The sequence below is a fragment of the Delphinus delphis genome, chromosome 6 (genome assembly GCF_949987515.2).
Source record: "Delphinus delphis chromosome 6, mDelDel1.2, whole genome shotgun sequence".
Taxonomy (NCBI): domain Eukaryota; kingdom Metazoa; phylum Chordata; class Mammalia; order Artiodactyla; family Delphinidae; genus Delphinus; species Delphinus delphis.
The window spans coordinates 55,801,151-55,819,513 of record NC_082688.1 but is presented as its reverse complement, the minus strand read 5'-3'; the positions used below and the strand labels follow the sequence as shown (position 1 = coordinate 55,819,513).

Sequence of the window (18,363 nt, the reverse complement as noted above, 5' to 3'; positions counted from 1 at the left end):
GATTTAGAGAAGAGAAGCAAGAGACAATAGCGTTTCTAAAACTGTGAAGAGGATGACTAACCACTGGCCTCAATTATGCTGTCTCTATTCTTCAGGACTACTATAAACCACTCCAGATCATTTATCCATTTTTGGTTCCCTAACTCCCCAAATAAAACCCAAAGTAGTAGATGGCTAGATGGACACACGGGGTTGAAGTGTAGTATTGGTGGTTAATTTAAATACACAGATTTTGAAGCTACAACACTTAAGTTTAGATCCTGACTGTGTCACTTACTAGTGTATGACTATGGGTGAGTTACTTGGCCATCTCTGTGCTGCAGTTTGTATAGTTACTGTACATAACTACCTCATCAGGTTGCTACAGGGATTAAGTTAGTTTGAAAAAGTGCTTAGAATAGTGTCTTGAATTGCATAAGTGTTTACAATGGCACAGATGATGATGATACACTCTCAAAACTAAATTTTTTTAGTTTTTAAAAATTTTTATACAATTTACTTTCCATTTACAGTTATTACAAAATATTGGCTACATTGTATATTGTATAATACATCCTTGAGCTTATCTTATACCCAATAAAAACTAAATTTTAAAAAAACTCTCCTCAAATCAGGTTTTAAAAACGTAAGCTCACATAACCCTCCAAACAACTGAAGAAAATATTTTTATTCCCATTTTATAAACAGGTTCTACAGAAAAACTAAGAAACTTACTAGACTAAAAAGCCGAACTAGAAAGTAGTCTAGCAAACAAATGCATAATAGGCTGATTCTAATCTGCTCTGCGAAACTGTTTCCATATAAGAGATTTTGTTTGATTTTATGTAACAGTTACTAGAAGTTAAACTCTGAAAAAAGTATATTATCAAGTTAAAAACAAAAAATATATATAATATATACAATTTATGTAATGTATAAAATCACTTTATATATATAATCACTTAAAACATTAGAAATAAAGTAAAAATTTGATGAGGGAAAAAATATATTAATAATAATAGCAGCTGTCCATTATTAATTTTTCCACAAGCTAGGCACTTACCTAAACATTTAATATGCATGGTCTCATTTAATCCTATAAAATAATTACTACTGTTATCTCATTCTACAGATGAGGAAACTCAGGTTTTTAGAGGTATTTTAACTTGATAGGAGACATACAGCTGAAAAGCAGCAGAACTGACATTCAATTCCAGGTCTATCTGACACCAAAGCCTATATCCCCCCTTAATTTCTATTTATGCTGCTCTAAGGCAATACACATTTTATTGAGCCCACATATTGAAACTCAAACTCTTCAACACAGTGGAAGAACATCCAAGTTTAAAAACAAAACAAAACAATAATGCTCTTTACTTAGTTCTTTAGCTTAACATATACAGTCAAACACAGCATAGCTCATGCATTGTTGGGACTACTACTTAGTTAAGCAGTGTCCCCTGGAGTCTTAGAATTAAAAGGTAAGAAACTTTTTAAAACCTCTGGAAAACAAAAAGTGAGTCTCAAAATACTATTCCAAAACACTCTAAATATATGTAAATCATGTTGGCAAATGGAAGAAAATTGTATTTTTCACTGTTTCAAGAGATGTTATTTCCCTCCCCTGCCCACCTATAATAGTCCCCTGCCCACCTATAATAGTATAAAAAATAATCAAGTTAAGTACAGGTGATTCTGTTTATTGCTTTTTATTTACAGGAGAGTGTCTAAATTGAGAATTAAAATGGAGATAGTTCCTCTCATGAGATTGCTTTTATCTATTTATCTTTTGAAATCTTTCAGAGTATGTCTAAATTGAGAATTAAAATGGATGACATCTCCTCTTATGAGATTGCTTTTACGTATTTATCTTTTGAAATCTTTGTGTTTCTTAGCAATTTATATGACCCTTTCATATAAAAAACAGTAAGCCTTGGTCTTGTTTACTGCAAAATTTTCCCCCAGTTTGTTATCTGCCCTTTTAATGTTGGTCTTTTTTTTTTCTGTTAATTTTCAGAAATTTAAACTTTCATATAATGTAATCTATTTTCCCTTTAATTACTTATATAACTAATAACCTCTGTCTTCTATCATCTAGAAATGTGATAAATAATTCATTTATATTTTCATCCAGTTTTAATGGCTTGATCGTTTTTTAAAAAGGTGAAATACTTGAAAATTACATTACATGTTCTTTTATTTCAAAAGGTCTTTCAATAAAATGTTCTCTTGTTTCACAAGTAAGGAAAATAACAAAAAAGGAAAAAAAAACAATGCAAAACATACAGAACACAGATTAAAGATCAAAAGTCCAAGTTCCCTCAAATTCTAATCAAGAGGTAACCCACTGTTTGGGGTACATATTTTTTCTATGCATATACTAAAATGTACAGGAAAAAGTACGTATAGCTTACTGACACTTCACCTCTTCCCCTCATGATCTTAGCTCATACATCCCCAATAAAGACTAAAGGATGCTAGATCTGGAGTATTTTAATAGTAATTCTGGAGATAGTACATCCATCCAAGATTTTCAGACTTATTTAATTATAGAATTCTTTATTCAAGTGACAGCAGTTCAAAGACCTGGTAATCTTTAAAACAGTGTTTTGGAAATGCTGGCTTAGCACTTGAGACAACCCCAAACTGTAATGTTTTGTGAATACAAAGTATGCAAATCAAATATTTAAAAAATGAAAGACAACAAACTTACTTGGGATACACTGGTTCATAAAGGTACTTGTCCCCTCTTGTAGATGTTATATGAAAAAACAAGATGTAGCCATTTGCCGTCTGAAAGATAAATTTTATTTACCATGAATTAAAGGGTAAGGCTATGACTGTAATCTTAATTTTATATATTGTTACTTTGAAAACACTTCAAGAACCCCCTTTTGAAGAGCTATAGCTTAATTATGCAAATAAAAAAATCACTTTGCTTCAATATAATCCATCTTGTTTAAAGTAACTCATGAAAGGGATTTACAGATTTCAAAATATTTCATAGGTAATTGAAATCAATAGTTCATAACATGCTGTAGACATTAATATTCTAAAATAACTTTATTATTCAATAATAGATGATTATTTTGCAAAATATACAGAACGTTTTAAACTCTGGAATAATACGGCAAATAATTTTTCTGAGTTTTTAAAGCAATTATGTCACCAAATAGTAAGTATGATGAAATTCTTGACTCTACTCAAAGTTTATATAGTGTAACTTCAGAATAACATATTTTATACATTTCAAAATCAATCACTTAGCCTCTGATTTACTACAAAATATATCAAGACAGAAGTAAAAACAGAGCAAACCTCCAACTTAAAAAATTTGAACATCAGCTAATTTTTCTAAGTTAATAAAATGTTTTAAAAATATAAACTGTATTAAGTGAAGTAAGTCAGAAAGAGAAAGACAAATACCATATGATATCACTTATATATGTAATCTAAAATATGACACAAATGAACTTATCTACAAAACAGAAACAGACTCAGAGACATAGAGAACAGACTTGTGGCTGCCGGGGGATGGGGGGTGGGGGGGATGGATTGTGAGTTTGGGATTAGCAGATGCAAACATGATATGCATAGAATGGATGAACAACAAGGTCCTACCGTACAGCACAGGGAAATATAGTCAATATCTTGTGATAAACCATAATGGAAAAGAATATTAAAAAACGTATGTATATGTATAAGAATCACTTTTCTGTACAGCAGAAATTAACACACATTGTAAATCAACTATATTTCAATTAAAATATATATATAAATTATATTAAAACAAACAGTGCCATCATATGATCATGGCACATATCTGACTTGTAAAGCTCAAACAACCATTTTACATTTATATAAATACAATATTTAGCTTTTTCTAAACAAACATTTTCAGGCATTAACAGAGTGAAGTGGCAATGTTTTACCCAAACTTCTTTATATTCACACTGAATTCTTATCATTTTAGAGGCAGGAGGGCTTTTACCCAAAGTAGAACTAAAGAAACTGAAAAAATTATTCAAAGTTTCAAGTTTCTTTCCAGTACTGGTTTTCTGTTTTTCACATAAAGGAATGCCAGAGGAAATACTCAATTTCTTCAGCAAAGCCAGGTGTTTTGTTTCTAAGCTATAAACTTTAATATTTTAATGTATTCCAAAACTCTAATTCAACATATTGGGATACAAAAGAAAAAAGGTTAAAATCCTTCAGAAAAGATCATCATTCTAATTACTCATGTGCAATTTTTTATTCTTCTAATGTGAAAACTATGGGATCAAAAAGAAAATGGATTCAAATCAAACCATATTGAAAGTTTCAGACATCATGACCCCTATATAGATTAGTGACTGTTTAAAATGTGTAAACTCTACTGTTACAGGGGCTAGAAAAGTAAAATAATACGGTCTAGTACTTAGATGAATAACATACAACCACTGTCTGAATATCAGTAACTCAAGGTCAAAAGTTCAACATTTCAGAATATCAAATGCTAATAATGTACTCAGAATTTTAACAAGTGCTTAGAAGACTATAATGCCAGGAAAAACACAGCATCACTTTGCACCAGCATTTAGAAATTTTATATAGACAGTATACTAGATCAAATTACAAATAATGGCTTGATTTACTATTTTGGTATTCTGTATCAATGATCTTTACCAAGTTTCTATGGCTTTGCATGTATATTAAGTGCTATTTATTTCCAGATCTCAATGACATTCATCAGTGATAATTTCATGAACAGTCCTGCCTTTGAACAACTTAAAAAGTTTTGGTAGCAAAAACATGATCATCCTTAAAAAGTAGCATCTTTGTGTATCTATACCAAAACTGTTTTTATGCAGTGTTATGATGGCCCTTCTCTTCCTATCCCTAAAATACTGCAAAAAAGTATATAACTACTGCTTACTCTGTAGGCAACAATACCAATACCTTCTTTGAGTATACATCCATAAACACACGCACACACCCCAAAACTAACTTTTCTAAGTTAATGAAAAGACAAAATAAAGAACTTCGAAGTTCTCTTTCCTGTTATCCCTATCTTAACAATATTTTTTTCTTTCTCCAAGGTATATTACTGGATTATGTGCCTTTAATTACAGAGGCCCAACAATCTGTAGGCAACTTATATGACAAGTCTTTATGTCCCCTTCTTTTGTCTATCCATGAATTAGGGCCATAAGGTCATAAGGATAAAGGTATTGAGAGGATAAAAGAAAATCACTACTTAAATAGAGGCTGGAAGAGACAGCCTTGTCTCTACTAATGCTACTTAGAAGAACTAGAAACAATAATGTAAAAGGATATTAATAATGCAACAAATTATCAGTCAGAGAGGTATGAATATTAAAGTTTCACATCATTTATTTCAATTGCAAATCTAGTAACAGAGCTTTAAAAAAACCAGGCAAACTACCTCACCTAATTCCACATTTTAAAAAGAAGAGATTGAATTCTACAGGTGGTGGTGGTAGTTGATACGGTTATCATTATTATTATTATTATTAACTGCCTGTTTCTATTCTGCTTTGTTTGGGCATTTGGGAAGTTTTCACTTGCCACCCCAAATTAAATATATTTTTAAATTATTTTATGACTGATGCATGACATATATATTACAAATAGTAAACTTCTGTAAACAGGAGTAATTTAAATCTAACCGTGTCATGAGACAAATCAACTGCTATATATAACTAATGCTTAACCTGTAGGCAGCATCCCAATACTTTCCTCTACCAACCCAAATACTTTTTTGTACATGAATTCACCAGATAGTTTAGAATTCCAAGTCATAGTGCATTTCTTCCTCAGCATATACCATTTTTACCATAAAGAATAGGACAGATTTATGCATCTGGCTCCAATGACTTGAATAACGGCATCACAGAGATTTCTGTAATAACTTAAGAGAGAAGGATTCGATGATTTAGAGATGTATCTTCTATCCCAACATACTGTCATATCAGGTTTCAAATAAGGCTGATAACAGACTAGCATTTTTTAATTCTTTACACTGGTTTATAAATGATGCTCTCTGTTTTTAGCTTTATTTTTTTGTTATACATGTTCAAGTATATAAAATTACTCACCCCAAAGCATAATAAGATAATGATCTAACACTTTTGTATACTCTTTCAGACTTTGTACATTCATACCTATGAATATAGTTAAATGAAAAATAACAAAAATGGTTATAAATAACACATTCTCTCAAAGATAGGTGAAGAATATCTTTTGATACAAATAGTCATCAAAAATTATTATATTATTACTAGTTCTATCATATTGTTTTATATCAGAATACTTAAAAAAAAAAACACTTCTGCTTCCAACAAAGATGGATTAAGCTGAAGTCAATTTGTGCTTCCATCTGAAACAAACAACCAAAAACCAAACAAAATATATGAAACAATGGTTTTCAAAACACTGACAAGCAATGAAGGCTAGTGATCTCTGACACATGGAAAACAACTCAGGTGAGTTCTATGATTGTTCCAGCTTACTCTCTTGAGTTTCCAGGTCACAGCACTGAGAAGGGGAATAGAGACAGAGCCTGGCAGACTCCCTGAGTTGAGAAGACGATGTTGAGAGTCCAGGAAGAACAAGGCACTAACAAAATTTATATGACAGAGTACCAGAGTCAAGAGAGCTGCATGGAGAAAGAATCAAAGAGCACCAATAAGCACATGCATGTGAGGATACTACCAAGGCAGAAGAGAAACCAAAAGGATTAGTAAAGGGAACAGTGCATGGTGCTCCAACAGTCCAGAAAACAGTCCCTGTCCCACCAGCAAGACTGAGGAAACTCATAACGCACAGGGCATTGATTAGAATGCTCAGGAAGGTAGTCCTCAGGTATGGCTGTGGTAAATTGACTTTTTTGTTGTTTTTTGGGGTTTTTTTTGTGGTTTTTTGGGGGGGTACGCAGGCCTCTCACTGTTGTGGCCTCTCCCGTTGTGGAGCACAGGCTCCGGACACGCAGGCTCAGCGGCCATGGCTCACGGGCCCAGCCGCTCCGCGGCATGTGGGATCTTCCCGGACCGGGGCACGAACCCGTGTCCCCTGCATCAGCAGGCGGACTCTCAACCACTGTGCCACCAGGGAAGCCCTAAACTGACTTTTTAAACAAGAATAATAGCAATCTACGTTGGGGTCTTACCATATATAAAAATAAAACATGTATAATATATGTTCCTTCACCCCAACAGAATTAAACTAGAAATTGATGACATAAGATTTCTGGAGAACTCTCAAATATTTGGAAACTAAATAATATGCTTGTAGGGCTTCCCTGGTGGCACAGTGGTTGAGAGTCCGCATGCCGATGCAGGGGACATGGGTTTGTGCCCCGGTCCGGGAAGATCCCACATGCCGTGGAGCGGCTGGGCCCGTGAGCCATGGCCGCTGAGCCTGCGCGTCCGGAGCCTGTGCTCCGCAACGGGAGAGGCCACAACAGTGAGAGCCCCGCATACCGAAAAAAAAAAATAATAATAATATGCTTGTAAATAATTCATGAATAAAAGAAGAAATCAAGACAGAAATTTAGAAAAATACAGGATACTAAAATTTGTGGGGTGTTATTACAGCAGTACTTAAGGGAAATTTTATAGCTTCAAATACCTGTATTAGAAAAAAAGAAAAATGCCAAATCGGTGACCTTGGGTTCTACTTTAAACAAGAAACAGATGAGCAAATGAAACCCAAAGTAAACAAATTTAAAAAAAATAGAGGAAATAATACAGATCAGCATAGAAATCAGTGAAGTAGAAAACAAAAATAAAATCAATGAAATTAAAATCTGTTTTTTTTTTAAAGATCATTAAAATCGATATACTTCTAGTCATACTGTCCAGGAAAAAAAGAAAGAGAATAACCACTATCAGAAATGAGAGAGGTGACATCACTACATATTCTACAGATATTAAAATAACAAGGGAGTACTGTGAATAACTTTATGACAGTAAATTTCCAGCTTGGATGAAATGGATGGGTTCCTTTAAAGACACAAACTATTAAATCGTACTGAAAAGAAAGAGGTACCCTACATAGGCTTATATCTACTAAAGAAATTGAAATTTCAATTAAAATCCTTTCCACAAAGCAGAACAAAACTCTAGGCCCACATGCTATCACTGGTGAATTCTATCAAATACTTAGAAAAGAGATATCAATTCAACACAAACTCTTCTAGAAAACCAACAAAGAGGGAACACCTTTGATCACATTTTATGAGGCCAGCATTACCCTCATACTAAAAGAAGACAAAGACATTATGAGGAAAAGAAACTACCAGCCAATATCGCTTATTAACACAGATGTAAAATTTATAAACAGTTTTAGCAAATTAAATCTAACAATGTATTAATACATCATAAGTAAATGGGGTTTATCCAGGAATGCAGGGTTGGTTTAACATTCAAGAATCTATAAATGTAAGTTACCATATTAACAAACTAAAAAAGAAAAATAGTATGATAGTCTCAATAAATGCAGGAAAGACATTAGAAAAAATCCAATATAACATTACTAATTAAAAATTTTCAGCAAATTAATGAGAGGGTTAATTTCCACAACTTGATAAAGGGGATTTACAAAATATCTATAACATGATTCTTCTTCTTTTTTTAATATTTATTTATTTATTTATCTTTGGCTGCACTGGGTCTCTGTTGCTGTGCATGGGCTTTCTCCAGTTGCGGCGAGCGGGGGCTTCTCTTCATTGCGGTGTGCAGGCTTCTCATTGCGGTGGCTTCTCTTGTTGAGGAGCACAGGTTCTAGGCACGCGGGCTTCAGTAGTTGTGGCACGCGGGCTCAGTCGCTGTAGCTTGTGGGCTCCAGAGCACAGGTTCAGTAGTTGTGGCACACGGGCTCAGTTGCTCTGCAGCATGTGGGATCTTCCCGGGCCAGGGCTTGAACCTGTGCTCCCTGCATTGGCAGGTGGATTCTTAACCACTGCGCCACCAGGAAAGCCCCTATAACATGATTCTTAATAGTAAAAGACTAAATGCTTTCCTCCTATTCAAAATTGTACTGGACAGTCTAACCAATAAAATCAGGCAAGAAAAAGAAATAAAAGGATCCAGATTGGAAAGGAAAAACGTAAAACTGTTTTTTGACGTCACTGTCTATACAGAAAATCTGGCGGAATCTACAAAAACAGTACTAGAATAACTGAGTTTAGCATGGTTGCAAGATACAAGATCAATAGAAAAATCAACTGCATTTCTATATACTATCAGTGAACAATCAGCAAATTAAAATACTGTTTTCAAAAACATCAAAAAATATAAAATACTTTGGGATAAACCTGGCAAAAGCTGTGAAATACTTGTACACTGATAACAAAACATTGACAAAGTTAAAAATATCTAAATAAAGGAAGAGATATATGTTGTTCATAGGTCAGAAGATTCAATACTGCTAAGATGACAACTCCCCCCAAATGGATCCACATATCCAATGCAATGCCAGTCAAAATCTCAGCAGGTATTTTCATAGAAACCGACAAGCTGATGCTAAAATTCATACAGAAACAAAAGGTCCTAAAACACTGAAAACAACTTTGAAAACAAAGTTGAAAAAGTAACACACTGTGATTTCAAAAATTATTACAAAGCTAGAGTAATCAAAAGTAATACTGTATTAACACAGACAAATATATCATGGAACTGAATAGAGAACACAGACAAAACCCCACATACATGTGGACAACAGATTTATGACACAGATGCAAAAGAAATGCAATACAGAAAGGATAACCTTTTCAACAAACGGTGCTGGAACAACTGAATATCAATATGCAAATAATTAACTTAGATCCATATCCTGCACCATATATAAAAATTAACTCAACATATATCAGAGACCTAAATATAAAACCTAAATCATAAGACTTCTAGAAGAAAGCATAGGAAGAAGATAAGAGCCATTAAAAAATAAACTAATGAACCAGACATCATCAAAATTAAGTACTTCACGCATTCAAAAAATAGTGTTAAGAGAATGAAAAGACAAGTAACATACTAGGAGAAATTCTTCGTAAAGCATATGTGTAATAAAGGACTTGAATCCAAAATACACTAAGAACTCTAGAAACTCAACAATAAGAAAGCAAAGAACCCAATAAATAAAATGGGCGAATGATCTGAAAAGACACTTTACCACAGAAAACACACATGGCAAATAAACAAATGAAAAGATGTTCAACATCATTAGTTATTAGAGAAATGTAAATTAAAACTATAATGGGATACCACCACACAGCCATTAGAATAGCTAAAATTAAAAAGGCACACCTTAGGTTGGCAAAGAGGAATGAGAACTCTTGTACCCTGCCGGTAGGAATGTAAAATGGTACAACTGCTTCGTAAAAAGTTTAGCGTGTCCTTAAAAAGTTAAACATAAGGGACCTACCTTACGATCTAGCTGTTCCATTCATGGCTATTTACCCAAGATAAAAGGAAATATATGCCCATATAAAGATTTGTACATGAATGTTCATAGCACTTTTATTTAAAATAGCCCAAAACTATAAACAACTCAAATGCCCATCAACAGATAAATGGATAAACCAACTGTGTTATATTCAATAAGATACTCAGCATTAACTACTGATCCATGACAACATGCATGAATCTCAAAATTATGCTGAGTATAAGAAATTAGAAAAATGTCATAGCACATACTGTATGATTCCATTTGTTTAAAACTCTAGTAATCTGTAGTGACAGAAAGCAAATCAGTAATTGGTTTTAGAGGGAGGTGAATCATGGCAGGATGGAGGAATTACAAAAGGGTACAAGGAAACCTGTGATGGATCTGTTCACTATCTTGACTGTAGTTATGGTTTCAAAATTTATCTAATTGTACATTTCAAACATGTGCAATTTATTGTATATCAACAGTACTTCAATAAAGCTATTTAGAAAAGAGGAATGGAAGTGATGGTTCGACTTAGAAACTTCTGCTTCTTGAAAAGCTTCTACCATCACAAGAAAGGCCTTATCTAGCCTACTGGAAAATAAGAGGTCACAAAGAAAACCAGAACAGACAGCTACAGTCAACTACCAGATATGTAACTAAGGGGCTATCCAGCATCAGTGGAGCTGTCAAATGACTGTAGCCACATCAGTACTAGAGGTGAGATCAGGAGAACCATTTGACCAAACCCAGTGCAAATCACAGAATGAGAGTAAACAAATGGCTGTTTTGAGCCACCATTTTGAAGATAATGGTTAACTGTGAAAAATAACAACCCTAACAAAAATAGTATAATTTAAGGAAGTATAAATAGTATGATTTAAAGACACCAAGTTATGGAGACAAGAGCAAAATTCAAAGAGATCCAGGAGAATAGCAGAGTAATCACTTCCAAAACAGTGTCTGGTCACACCAAGATGGGAAAAAAAAAGAAAAAAAAAAAAGAGAGATGAATGGGTGCTATTTAGAACACTGTACTCCTCTACAATTTGCTGTATTCCACTCTCTTATAATACTTTGCTTTCAGCTGTTATTTGGTGACTCAATACATTAACATGCTGGGAACGGGAAAAAAAATCACAATGAAACAACAGGAATTCTAAATTAAACTGATGTCTTTCCCTTATTTATAAATAAGTTATATTCTAATTCATGTCACAGTAACTCATGTTGTGGCAAAACAATCTACATTTCCATTTAGCTGGGTGTGAAAGAGAATATTAAGAGTAGCAATGAGAAATAGAGTTGGAATGGCAGGTAGAGGCCAGATCACAAGATGCTCTGAATACTAGGCTAAGAAGTTTGGAACACATTTTGAATGCAATGGGAAGCCACCAAAAGGTTTAAAGTAAGAATAATATAAGTGGGACTTCCTTGGTGGTCCAGTGGCTAAGACTCCAAGCTCCCAGTGCAGAGGGCCCGGGTTCGATCCCTGGTCAGGGAACTAGATTCCACATGCCGCAACTAAGAGTTCGCATGCCTCAACTAAAGACCCCGCATGCTGCAACTAAAGATCCCACATGCTGCAACCAATATCCCGCGTGCCACAACTAAGACCCGGCACAGCCAAATAAATAAATATTTTAAAAAATAAAAGCTGTGATTCAGAAATAGCTATGCATAATTTAGATGCATTTCAAGTAGACAAAAAAATGTAACTGAAAGTTTTGAGTTCTAGGCAATCTACAAAAGATACTAAAAGCCTGTGCTAAGGCAATGACAATGAGAATAAAGAGAAGAGGATGGCAGTAAACTAGAGACAGGACTTAGCAAAATACTGGTGATTGGATGGGAACACAGAACCAAGGGACTCCAGGTTTTTTCCTATTATAAGCAAAGCCTCAATAAAAATACTTACGCATATGCCTAAATATGCTGGTGCTACTATTTGCCAGACACAGTCCTAGAAATGAGACAGTACTTCAAATTCATTTTAATGTTCCTTGCGCATGGATATAGATCAATTGTCTAAAACTGAGGAAAACTGTAAGGATATTTATGGTCTGGTAACATGTCTACAAAAATGATATTCTACTTCTGATGCTCAGAGAATGCACACTCCCAAAAGCTATGGGCCAATTCTTAAAATGGTAAAGGATTTTCTTTCTCACACCCCATTAAAAAACAGTGTCAGTGAGATTTCTTTCTAAGGTACAAGTTGATAAGGAGGTGACTGTGGTTCTGTTGATGATACAGTACTAGAATTTTTAATATAACTGACATGTCAGAGCATACAATGACTATACCTGGGGATCAGCGGGAAGGCCATAAGAAAATTAAATGGGGATGACTGCTTTGGCTTTGACTTAATGTGCAGAGAGTGATGCTGTATTGCTCTATAGGTCATACAACTGTATATCCTTCTCACACAGTCGATCAATGATTTTTTTTGTAGAAGCAAATTTCAAAGCATCTCCTAGATTCAGCTTTATTCCATAATAGCTAGTAAGATTAAACAACCATGCTAACAGAGAAAGGCAGCAAGGCAAAATTATTAAGACTTTCAAATTCTAGAACCAGCCTTCATGGGTTAGAATTCCATTATCAGTGATGTGATCTTAGGCACATAGTATTTATGTAATCTGGGGCAGGTGCTTTAACCTGTCTACCATAGTTAGCTCTACTATATGGTGGAAGCAATAAAATTACCTACCTTTAGAGGAGTGTTTGTTTTATGTATTCAGGTGTTCCTATATGGGTGCATACATGTTAACATATGCTATCCTCTTCTTATATTAATCCTTTTATCATTGTATAGTGTCCTTTTCTGTCTTTCTTTATGGCCTTTGCTTTGAAGTCTATTTTGTCTGATACGAGTATTGCTACCCCCACTTTCCTGTCATGTCGATTTGCATGAAGTATCTTTTTCCATCCCCTCATTTTCAGTCTATGTGTTCCTTTTACCCTAAAGTGGGTCTCTTGTAGGCAGCATGCTATAGGTTCTTGTTTTGTTATCCAGTCTGCCACTCTGTCTTTTGATCAGAGCATTTAGTCCATTGACATTTAAAGTAATTACTGATAAGTAGATATGTCTTTATTGCCATTTTAAACCTTGTTTTCCAGTTGATTTTGTATTTGTCTTTTGTTCCTTTCTTCTTTTTGTTTTCCTTTTGTGGGTTGACAGTTTTCTTTTGTATTATCCTTGAGTTCTTTTCTTTTTATTTTTTGTAATCTATTGTGTGTTTTTGATTCGTGGTTACCCTGATTTTCAAATATGTTAACCCATTACTATATCTCCTTGCTTTAGACAGGTAGTCATATAAGTTCAAACACATTCTAAAAGATCTATATTTTCTTACTCCCCTCCCCTACATTTTGTGACTCTGATGTCCTATTTTACATCTTCATGTTATCCTCTTGCTGTTCATTGTAATTATAATCACTTTCACAAAATTTTTTGATTTTTTAAAAAATCTATGTACTGGCTTCCTTAGGTGATCAAACAATCCCTTTACGTACTTGCCTTTCCTATTGTGATTTCTCTTTCTTATAGAGTCTTGCTTCTTTTCTATTTAGAAAAGACCTTTCAATATTTCTTTTAGGATAGGTTTAGTATTGCTGTATTCTTTTAGTTTTTGCTTGTCTGGGAAATTCTTTATCTCCCCTTCTACTCTAAATGATAATTTTGCTGGGTACAGTATCCTAGGTTGCAGATTTTTCCCTTTCATGACTTTGAATATATCTTGCCACTCCCTTCTGGCTTGCAAAGTTTCTGTAGAGAAATCAGCTGATAGCCGTATGGGGGTTCCCTTGTAACTGACTGACTGTTTTTCTCTTGATGCCTTAAGAATCCTCTCTTCATCTTTAAATTCTGACATTTTGATTATAACACGTCTCAGTGTAGGTCTGTTTTAGTTCATTTTGTTTGCAACCCTCTGTGCTTCCTGTACCTAGATATGTTTCCTTCTTTAGATTTGGGGAGTTTTCAGCCATAATTTCTTCAAATACACTTTCAATCCTCTTTTCTCTTTCTTCTCCTGGGATCTCTATTATGCGTAGATTGGAAGGCTTAACATTACCCCATAGATCTCGTATGCTGCTTTCAATTTTTTTTTTCACTTGTCTTTCTGTCTGCTGTTCTGATTGGGTGATTTCTGTTATTCTATCATCCAGATCACTTATTCATTCTTCTGCCTTATTTAGTCCACTGTTCATTGCCTTTAGCTCAGTTTTTATCTTGGCAATTGAACTGTCTAATTTTGACTGGCTCCTCTTTATAGTTTCTAGTTCCTTGCTACAGTGATCTGCATTTCTATCAATAATCTTTCTTAATTTCTTTAGCATTTTTATTACCTCCTTTTTGAACTCAGTGTTTGGTAGAATGGAGAGGTTTCTTTCATTTTGTGTTCTTTCAGGGGATTTCTCTTGTTCTTTTAATTGGGAGTAGTTCCTCCAATTTTTCACTTTACTCATATTTCTCTCTCTGAATTTAGGAGAAACAGTTATCTACTGTGGTCTTAAAGGGCTGTTTTTTATTTGGGAGCATCCCTGTGTAGCCTGTGTGAGTCCAGTGTTTTTGGTGCAAGGCCTGTATTTGGTATGGATGCCTGCCATGTTCTGGCCGTTATCCCCTTGACAGACGGGTTGTGTTGTGGTGACCAGAGCTTGCACTGGATGTTGGGCGGGGCCTCTTCTTTGCTCTGTGGTTGTCACAGCCCTGTTGGGAGCAGGGTCTGCTCCCCAATTGTTGGAGTAGAAGCCCCCAGATCCAGTTCTAAGCTACAGTGTGAGGTAGGCAGGACTGGAAAGCTCTCACTAGGAAAGGGGCCTCTGTGTATTTTTCTCCAGGAGCTGTCCACCAGGACGTGCAACTCCGTGATATCACCTGCCACCCGGTGTGTGCGCCCACAAAGTACAATATTGCTGGCACTGCCTTCAAATCAGCCTCCGCTACAGGAGCATCAATAAACAACAGACTCATACATTTCTCAGGGATGTGCATGCTCACAACGCCACTGGTGCGAAAACCCACCAAAGTCACTCCTGCACCCACTATCGGAGTGCTGGTAATCTGCTCAGATTTCAGCCCTGCCTTTGCACGTGCACACCCACTCTGGTGGCGCTTGCACGCTCCCAAAACTTGCTGGTGCACATTTCTAAAGTCCGCAGTGGCTGCAGCCATGCCCCGCTGGGAGCATGCTGACAATGAGGCTGCCATGGTGGGCCCACACCCTTCCCTTCGTGTGTTGACAATGGGGCTCCTATGGCAGACCTGCGCTCCGTGCCAGTTGCATCCCAGACCACACTTCAGGCCCTTCAGGCTATCTCTGCACAGCCAAACCAAGTCCCCTCACCAGGTCTGTCCACTGAAGCCCGAGTTTCAGCATCCAGCCCCTGCACATACCGGCAGGCCTGCATGTCGGGCTGGAAAGTGCACCAATGTGCAAGGACCGTCTATGCTGGTCTCCCTCTACCCTACCTGGCTATAAGCTGGCTCCTGTATTCGTCTCTGAAGCTCCCTATCTGTCCCAGTGGACCTCCCAGCTGGTGAAGGAGGTTCCCAGGGTGAGGAAACCTTTCTTCTTTCACAGGTCCCTCCCAGGGGTCCAGGTCCTGTTCTGATTCCTTTTTATTTCCCCTTTCATCCTAACCAGTTACGTGGGCATCTTTCTTGCAGCTTTGGTTGTATTAGATCTTCTGCCAGCTTTCAGTGTGTATTCTGTGAGAACTACTCCACTTGTAGATGTATTATTGTATGTATCTGTGGGAGGAGGTGAGCTCCACGTCCTTCTATGCTGCCATCTTGACAGCTTGTCCCTTCTCGATAAAATCATTACTGAAAGGTAAGAGACTTGGAAGACAAATTCAGGAGCTCTGCAAATAATGAATTAAAGAAAGAAAACAGGTATGCTAACACATATATATGGAATTTAAGAAAAAAAATTTCATGAAGAACCTAGGGGTTATACAGGAATAAAGACACAGACTTACTAGAGAATGGACTTGAGGATATGGGGAAGGGGAAGGGGAAGCTGTGACAAAGCAAGAGAGAGGCATGGACATATATACACTACCAAACGTAAGGTAGATAGCTAGTGGGAAGCAGCCGCATAGCACAGGGAGATCAGTTCGGTGCTTTGTGACCGCCTGGAGGGGTGGGATAGGGAGGGTGGGAGGGAAGGAGACGCAAGAGGGAAGAGATATGGGAACATATGTATAACCGATTCACTTTGTTATAAAGCAGAAACTAACACACCATTGTAAAGCAATTATACTCCAATAAAAAAAAAAAGGGAAGAAAACAAGACAAACCTTGTTCTATTCTTCTCTTATTTAGGAAAAAGAGAAAAAAAAAATCCCTAGCTGCAGAAACAGACTGAAGTCTTCAGATTGAAACGCCTAAGACTCAGGTTTAATTTGGGTGGATTGGCCCGGGGTGGGAAGGAGGGAGGCAGGCAGAGGGAGACAATTTAATGAAAAAAAAAAAAGATACAATCTTGTAAGTAAAAATAACTTAATTTCAATCACAAAGAGAAAAATCTTTCAGAGAAAAAGAATAGGTTTCCTGAAAAGGGAAAAGACTCAGATTAACACCAGACTTCTCACTAATAACCCTAGAAACCAGAGGGCACTAGAACATTACCTCATGGCTAGGAAAAAAAAAAAAAGAATCTCAATCTAAGAATCCTGTACCTAGACAGGATATCCTTCACCATGCTTAAAGAACAGTACGTTCAGATATTATTTAATATATGAATGCCCACTGTGTGCAGAAAATGCTCTTGGCATTGAAGCTATAGTGAAAATAACAAGCAAAAAGATATGGAACTAATATTCTGGGTTTGAAAAATGGACAGGGACTTCCCTGGTGGCACAGTGGATAAAACTCCGCACTCCCAATGCAGGGGGTCTGGGTTCGATCCCTGGTCAGGGAACTAAATCCCACACGCATGCTGCAAGTAAGGGTTCACATGCCACAACTAAGGAGCCTGTGTGCCACAACTAAGGAGCCCGCGAGCCACAACTAAGACCTGGTGCAACCAAATAAATTAAAGAAAAAAAGAAAAATGGACAAACACAGGCAACCTACAGAAGAGGAACTGCAAAGGGCCAATAAATATAGGAAAAGATGCCAAACCTCACTAGCAACAGAAATTAAACAAATGGAAATTAAAAATGACAAGACCATTTTTCACCAATCCAATGCAGGCACAATGTAGGTAAACAGGAATCTTAAGAACACATAGGAGTGACTCTGGAAACTGACACAATTTTATGAAAAAATGATTTGGCAATACTCATTAAAAAGAATATACATACACACTTTGACCCAGCAATCCTACATAGGGAAAAGTGCCCTAAAGAAATAAATGCGCCAATACAAAAGGGTATATGTATAACGATGTTTACTGTAGCACTGTTTATAGTTGCCAAAGGTCCATTAAGAGAAGAATAGCAAAGAGTATAAGAAACTTCCACACTATGGAATATTATACAAATACTAAAACTAATAAGTTAGAGTGTATGTATTAATCTAGAAGGGTAGTCATAATATACTAAGTGAAAAAAATCAAATTGCAGAGTAATGTGTAAATTAAGATGTTAATTTTGTGTGAAAATAATGAAAATTTCTATATTTATCTATTTAAATATCTACTCATCTGTAAGTTAGAATCCTATGCAAACATTCAAAATCAAGTTACAGAAAAATGTTGAAGTGAGACAATGTTCATGATATAACATGTCAAAAAAGCTGTACAGTAGCTTTCTATAAAGAAAAAAAAATGTTTTCAATAATCCTCTACCTATGAAAACTCACAGATTTATCAAATGTGCTCCTCATGAACAGGTGACATTAACAGTCACTTATAGTAATATCACTTTGGATTTAAAAACAAACAGACTTCAATAGCCTTTCAAATTCTATGTACTATTAAATATAAGTGTATCTGCAAA

General features: G+C 35.7%; 1 protein-coding gene across 5 annotated transcripts in view; it reads right to left on the bottom strand.

Annotated features, from left to right (window-relative positions):
• Positions 1-18,363, bottom strand: part of RIC1 (RIC1 homolog, RAB6A GEF complex partner 1) — a 162,937-nt gene that overhangs the window by 99,298 nt on the left and 45,276 nt on the right. For 4 of the 5 annotated variants that reach the window (XM_060014721.1, XM_060014718.1, XM_060014719.1 and 1 more), the window contains exon 3: positions 2,693-2,772. The exons of the other annotated variant lie outside the window; for it this stretch is intronic. In XM_060014721.1, the coding sequence (XP_059870704.1) occupies positions 2,693-2,772 (80 nt within the window). The remainder of the gene's footprint in view (positions 1-2,692; positions 2,773-18,363) is intronic. 5 annotated transcript variants of the gene reach the window in all.